Below are 7,500 nucleotides of genomic sequence, written 5' to 3' on the forward strand. Positions count from 1 at the left end.
CTGGCCCATCTCCAGCCCTCTATAGTCAGCACTTGTTGGGGCTAGTTTTATTTTTTTGGAGAATCAAGTTTTCATGTGACACACAGGATGGCATGGACTATTATACATCAAATCCTATTTAATGTTTCTTATATTTAGATTATTTTAATCTTGAGAGTGTCATGGGTCACTATCTATTTCCTATACTGAATATATATTTACAAATATGACTAGATTTATTAAACATTGATAAATTATATGTATATAGAACATTTTCAGATATGACCTTATTTATTAAACATTGATGAATTGTATGTGTATATATAGCACTTACAAATACGACTAGATTTATTAAACCTTGATAAATCATATCTATGTATAGCAACAAAGCATTTTCTTAACCATCATCTTAGGCATGGCTTAATACTGGAGCACAGGTAGAAAATATAGAATTTAGAGTCGGTAATCTACAGCAAATTACCCACAAGTCGGCAGGAAAACGGAGAGAAAAGTCATAGGAAAATATAATACGTATCGCTTTACTACACTACCTGCTTATTCTTAACCACCTATACTCCATCCAGCCACAAAATAATAATAATGAAAATAAATTAATATCGATTCTAGATGAAAATTGATTAGCAACTCATCTCCCTGACTCCGATATTGGCGTTTGGAGGCAGCGAAGGTCGATTAAAACGTAATAAAAATGCAGGACGTATGTAAACAAACATTGGGCGTCAGCTGATTTGAATAAGTATCGAGTATCAGCTGATTAGGATAAGTGTCAACTAATTTTTTGAAAAGGTGAGTGTCGGATATTAGAATAAGTATTTACTGTCGGTTGATTAGAATATGTATTGTGTGTCAGCTTATTATTAAATACTGACTGTCAACTGTTTAGAATAAATATGAATGTCAACTTATTAAAAGAATACTAAAATACTGTGTCAGCTGATTAGAATAAGTACTGAGTGTCAAGAATAAGTATTGAGTGTCAAAAATAAGTATTGAGCGTCAACTTATTAAATGATAATGTGTCAGCTGATTGTATTGAGTGTCAAACAAATATTGGGCGTCAGCTGATTTGAATAAGAATCGAGTATCAGCTGCTTAGGATAAGTGTCAACAATTTTTTTGAAAAGGTGAGTGTCGGATATTAGAATAAGTATTTACTGTCGGTTGATTAGAATATGTATTGAGTGTCAGCTTATGAAATACTGAGTGTCAGCTGTTTAGAACAAATATTGAGTGTCAACTTATTAAAATAATACTAAAATACTGTGTCAGCTGATTAGAATAAGTATGGAGTGTCAAAAATAAGTATTGAGTGTCAACTTATTGAATTATAATGTGTCAGCTGATTTAAATAGGTATTGAGGTCAACTTATTAAAAATGTTGTGTCAGCTGATTAGAATAAGTATTGAGTGTCAATTTATTTTAAAAATTACTAAAATACTGTGTCAGCTGATTATAATAAGTATTGAGTGTCAACATATGAAAAATTATATTGTGTCAGCTGATTAGAATAAGTATTAAGTGTCAAAGTATTTTTTTAAAATGCTAAAATACTGTGTCAGCTGATTGGAATAAGTATTGAGTGTCAATTTATTTAAAGAAATACTGAAATACTGTGTCAGCTTATGAGAATAAGTATTGAGTGTCAACTTGTGAAAAATAACATTGTGTCAGCTGATTAGAATAAGTATTGAGTGTCAAAGTATTTTTTTAAAAATATTAAAATACTGTGTCAGCTGATTGGAATAAGTATTGAGTGTCAATTTATTTAAAGAAATACTGAAATACTGTGTCAGCTTATGAGAATAAGTATTGAGTGTCAACTTGTGAAAAATAATATTGTGTCAGCTGATTGGAATAAGTAATGAGTGTCAGCCTATTAAAAATAATACTAAAATACTGTGTCAGCTGATTAGGATAAGTATTGAGTGTCAACTTATTAAAATTACTATGGTGTCAGCTGATTAGAATGGGACTGCGGCCAGGCAAGTCCTCCAAATTCCGGGTTGAGTTAGCAGGTTCATTTCCTTCCTGCGAGTTGGCGGAATAGAGTCCACACAAAATCCACACGGCCTGAGATCAAAGAAAATACGGGCGAGAACTTTTTAACAAGACAACACGCTTCATCAACATTCCGAGAGACTTGATTGCATTCGGCATCACGTTCATATCCATATAAAGTTAGTGGAATTTGATTTTTTTTTTCTTTCTTTCTTTCTTTGATAGTGATATGTTAGTAAACTAAGAAAGAAAAAAGAATTGTAAATTTCATGAAAGCAGTCAGGAATATAGATGCCTATAAAATCGCAGATTGCTATAGGTATAGCTATAGGTATTAAATGCATATCCTCAAAATAAAATACACATTAACCCTTTTGATTACGCCGATATGTGTACGTATATATGTGCGTATGTATGTGTACGTATGAGCGTACGTATGTGTACGTATGTATGTATTACGCCGATATATATACTAATGTGTATATGTATATACATATGTATATTTATGTATGTATGTATATATATATATTACACATATATACATATATATAAATTTATTACATATATACATACATATATATACACATTTGTATATACATAAGCTAAAGCGCCAAAGTGAAGCCCGCAAAGGCAGTTCGTCTCATCAGCGGAAACCTCGCCCCGCCTTCCCGCCCCGGCACACATCCGCGCTCAAACTCCTTGAAACTTTTAACTCTTGCTCTTGAATAACTTCGGCCGCTTCGACTTGGGCGTGGGAGCGGCGGCCGGCGGAGCAGAAGGAGGAGGAGGCGTGGTGCTGTAGGAGTTATAGCCCCCGTCGAAGCTGAGGGCGCGGCGCTCATCCTCTTCGGGAGAGCTCGGCGGCGTCGGGGCGCGCGTGGGTCGGCTCCTGTTGGGGGAGAGGAGGGCGGAGTCAGGCATTATTTCCCGGGATGAATGTGGGGTTGTTGGTTGGGTCAAGTGGAGGGGGGAAAAGGTCAAATGCAGTTGGGTATCAATGGTAAATGTTTGAATTAAGATATAAGTTGGTAAAGGATTGAATTAAGGTATAAGTTGCTAAATGATTGAATCAAGGTATAAGTTATTTTACAAAACCTTAAAATAAATCCTGCTTGCTTTGAAAAAAACTAGAAACCTGAACAAGATTTTGTCACTTTCCAATAATAGCAGACAAAAATATTTGCAAACAAAAGCAAATCAGTGTTAAAAACTACTTCATAGTTAACAAAAAAATATTTCGCATCATTGGTTGCTGAATCACTTGTTTCACCGAAAAATATACAATTTAAAACGATGACGAACAGTTCGTAGATGCCTACCGCATGACGTCATCGCTCTTCTAAAGATGCGTTGGTTTTGACGATCCCATATTCATAAACGGAAAAAAAAAAAAACCTTTTTTTTTTTTTTTACTGTTTTGTCGCTTTACTGTTTCCTTTTACGTCACTGCCTGTGAGTTAGATTTATTTACTGTCATTTAACGAAATAAATTATACTGTTTTCAAACTTGCTATCCACTCAGTCGCGTCGTAAAAACACAACATGCATAACCAACATTCCGATGGAAAATAAGGAAAATAAACACCTCTAAAACACAAAAGGATGATTAATCGAAAAGCACTGAAGCAGGATAGGATTAGCTAGTCGTGAGTCATCAAGAACATGACGTCATGGAAGCGGGTCACGTGCAGTTGCCAACTACCACCAGATTCGTCCGTTGCGGGTTCTCCACTTCCCTTCCTGGTTTGTCTCTTTCTCTCTCTATCTATCTATTTATTTTTCTTTTCTCTCTTTTTATCGATAGATCGATCGATTTATCTATACATGCATGTGTATATCTATCTTTTTATTTATCTATCTGCCTATCTGTCTCTCTCTTCCTACTTTCTAATTGTTAATTTTCATAATTTTTCAGACGACCTAAATGGAGCTGCTCTAAACCAGTTACCTCTCTCACCAATTTTGTTTCATATATTTAACATTTAACATTACAGTATTAACAACGAATAGGATATGATTATTGTTATTAATTATTTATTATTATTATTATTATTTCAAATATTCCCTAACTGGCAGCTCAGTCTCCTAAGCCAAGGAAGGGGGATGGAGGAGAGAGAAAACGCCTGTGCTTCTGGTTATGGTCTACGAAGCAGCGGATGATTCAACCATAACCTCAGCTTCAGCGGAACTAAGCGTAGTTGACACACGGTCCCGAAAAAGATATTTGATCTGTTTTCTTCTTTGATGAGCATAAACCCCCTTTTCAGAGACACGCCCAGAATACCTAAAGACAAGACGTACGTATGTATACGTATACATTCTCTCTCACGCACATGCACATCATACACACACACGCGCGCTCGCGCACACACACACACACACACACACACACACACACACACACACACACACACACACACACACACACACACCCATACATACATATACGTATATGTGTTTTAGACGCATGAACGCCTCATACTCCCATAAATACTTTTGTCAGAATTCCATTTCAGCAAATGGAGACTCTGACGGCAGTGGTAAGGAGAGAGAGACAAACAGACAGAGAAGTACATTGCAATAGGGTCTAAATTAGTTTGTAGATGTCCGCTCGAGTTCCTTTGACGTTGGGACCGAACCTAATAGAAGGCCTTTTAAGTGACATATATAGTTGCTTACCCTAAAGTTGTTAACTGCAGTCCGATTACTGTATAATGCTACTCGGTATTGCACTGCAATGTTAATTTGAATTTATGGAGAGCCTGTAGCCAGAACTGGAAGGGAATTTCAGCGTTCCAATAATTTCATGTATAGTTCCACGTAAGTTTGGGACCGTTCGAAACCCCTTTCAAGGTTTATTCGTTTTGTTTTGTTTTTACTATCTATTTTTGGTAATAATTTCTCATATATTGGGGGGGAGGGGGTAGTTCTCGTATCTAGTAATACTATGTTAGTGTTTTGGCTTTAGCATACTATGGTAAGATTTAGTGTCAGTGAAAAGGCCTAAACACGTTCTGTTGTTTGATGTCTTCGAACGTGTATTTGGACCGTTCTGTGATGTTTCTATTTGTTCATGTAAACCTTTTTTTTTTTTAAGTTTTAGCTTGTGTTTATTTTTGTGTTTATCTATTTATTCATTCATTTATTTTTTATGTTATTTTCTTAACCAGCCTGTGATATCTCCAAGTATTCCTGTGGACCGCTTTGTGGTGCCCGCGAGCAATTTATCTTCATCCCCTTCTAATTCTTCCTAGCCACAAGGAAATGCCTGACGAAGCCACGAAATACTATGTTAGATAAGAGGTTCCTTGTTGAGCAAGTGTAAGTCCTCACCGGATGACCCTGTCCGCCAATGGACTAATGCCTCTGGACGACTGAACTAATGGCACTGAGTGAATGAACTAATGACACTGAACGATTGAAGTAATGGCATTGGACGACTGAACTAATGGTACTGAGTGAATGAACTAATGGCACTGAACGATTGAACTACTGGCACTGAACGAATGAACGAACCTATCCATAAACGTATAGTGACCCACTAATTAACTAACCTGTGGCCTAATAAACCTATCCAGCTTTTCCTAAAATCCTAAAATAAATAAGAATAAAAAAACTCACTGAACTTGAGCTAGTAACCTGACAATTATGTTCCACACTTACTGGGCCTTTTGTGAACGCTGGCGTCGTTGTCGTTCCAGCTGGCGCGGGGTCAAGTGTGAGCCGTGGTACGACCTCAAGGAGCGTATGAACGACACGACGCAGCCCATGGCCCCGCAGCACCACCACCACCGATCCAGGTTAAATAAGGTGCAGCTGGAAACGAAAGGATTGTTAGTATTGTTAATAGGAGGAGGAGGAGTAATACTCGTAGTAGTAGTTATCATTATTAACATACCCATCTTCATCATTATTATCATTATTGCTACGTGTGTGCATACTGATGTTCATATTTCCGGGGGCGCTTCTCGAGGTTCGCCTGAGGGAAGGGAGCTCAATGGGTATGACGGTCAGGGCGGGGGAAGTGAGAGTGAGAGTGGCTTTTTGAGCAGTGATATGTCACGAGCAAAGGTTCATGTACATTTTAATGCTGAGTGAATCAAGTGCTGTGATGTTCGTGCTAAAGGCGAGAATATGTGACTGAAATAAGTAGTTGTAAGAATAAGTAATACAATTGGTAGCTAGCAGCAATGACGTTAGTGATTTGTGTTACACTTTCTGTGAGATTTAGCGATATTAAATGATAAGTAAACCTCCCTACTAATCTGCTAGTAGAAAGGCAGATTCCCTTGTCATTTACATTATGTTTTTATGTGTATTATCTCAGGTCGCCGCCCCTAGATATCATCGAGGAAGAGGTTGGCCTTTGTGCAGGAAATTGAAAGGGGTCTTAGCTTTAGGGTATATAATGGAGGGAGGATGCGGGACTCCCAAGAGACCCTCCATCTCCCCGGTTTCGATGTCGCGGTGGAGGTGAGCTCTAAACCCTGCAGTGTCTTCGCCTTCAAGCTGTCTGTCTGTCCTCTCTCTGTCTAATAAGATGTTTCCTTTCATATAGGGGCTTCCCTCGAGGCAGGTGCTTGTTCCCGCCCGCCGGAGTGTCAGGTGGGAAACACTAAGAAACAAGCTGCTGTAGACAGAGGCCATCCTGTCTCGCTGGATAATGTTTACATTCTGTAAAATCCCCATTTTCAATCCCCCCCTCCCCCCGCCTCTGTGGTAATAACAGCAATAGAGAAAAGTAAAGTTTTCAAGTGTGCGTCTGTTTTAATTTGCCTGATGAAGTCGCAGTCTTATTATTATTGTTGTTGTTGCTGTAATTGCTTTATTATTATCATTACAATCGTTATTATCATCTCTAGTATCATTGTTTTTATTATTATTATTACTACTATTATCATTATTATTGTTGCTGTTTTGTTATTGTTAATATTATTAGTCTTTAATATTGTATCTTTTATTATTTCTACTATCATCACCATTCTCATTATTATCATTCTTGTCTTTCTTCCTTGCACCCGTAAAGAGGGGGAAATATAGTCGTGTCTATTTTCTTAATTCACCTGGAAAAGTTTTTTTTTTTTTTTTTTTTTTTTTTTGAGAGGGGCATGTGTCTTTGTTATCTGCACATGGGAATGTTTTTTTCTTTTTTTTTAATCCGTTTTTCTTTCATCTACAGAATTGCTAATTAGTGCCTGTTGTTTTTGTCTTGTGCCCTTTTTTTTTCTTCATGTAAACATTTTTTTCACTATTATCACGAAGCAGGATTATTTTCAAAATCCAGGTGGTAAATTCTTCGTATGTTTTTCCCCGATGAAGTATTTTCCTTATTCAATTGATTTTCTTGAATCACTAATTCTAATGCTATTTTGTACATTTCTCGGCAAATTTAGGAGAGAAACATAAGAATGCATACAACAGTATCACGTAAATGAGCACAACAACTGTAAATATAACACGGTTCACAATCTCAGGCTCAAGAGGAATTTTACGATGCACTT

At 37.0% G+C, this 7,500-nt stretch overlaps 1 protein-coding gene and 1 long non-coding RNA gene across 10 annotated transcripts in view; one reads left to right on the top strand and one right to left on the bottom strand.

Annotated features, from left to right (window-relative positions):
- Positions 1-2,471: 2,471 nt before the first annotated feature.
- The window catches only part of LOC125047224 (histone-lysine N-methyltransferase 2B-like), a 65,510-nt gene continuing 60,481 nt past the window's right edge, over positions 2,472-7,500 (bottom strand). For 2 of the 7 annotated variants that reach the window (XM_047645428.1, XM_047645423.1), the window contains 2 exons: positions 5,663-5,815; positions 2,472-2,888 (listed from right to left, as the gene is read on the bottom strand). In XM_047645428.1, the coding sequence (XP_047501384.1) occupies positions 2,708-2,888; positions 5,663-5,769 (288 nt within the window). In that variant the 5' untranslated portion in view covers positions 5,770-5,815 and the 3' untranslated portion in view covers positions 2,472-2,707. Of the gene's footprint in view, positions 2,889-5,662; positions 6,041-6,299; positions 6,430-7,500 lie in introns of those variants that run through there. The other 5 variants (XM_047645427.1, XM_047645422.1, XM_047645426.1 and 2 more) reach the window with 5 other exon arrangements.
- Positions 2,902-5,834, top strand: LOC125047225. Of its 3 annotated transcripts, none has more exons than XR_007116710.1 (3): positions 2,902-4,296; positions 5,170-5,320; positions 5,701-5,834. It is a non-coding gene; the product is annotated as an uncharacterized LOC125047225 (long non-coding RNA). The 3 variants fall into 3 exon arrangements; XR_007116711.1 differs by lacking the exon at positions 2,902-4,296 and adding an exon at positions 4,427-4,819; XR_007116712.1 differs by lacking the exon at positions 2,902-4,296 and adding an exon at positions 4,526-4,539.

The sequence above is a fragment of the Penaeus chinensis genome, chromosome 40 (assembly GCF_019202785.1).
Source record: "Penaeus chinensis breed Huanghai No. 1 chromosome 40, ASM1920278v2, whole genome shotgun sequence".
NCBI lineage: Eukaryota > Metazoa > Arthropoda > Malacostraca > Decapoda > Penaeidae > Penaeus > Penaeus chinensis.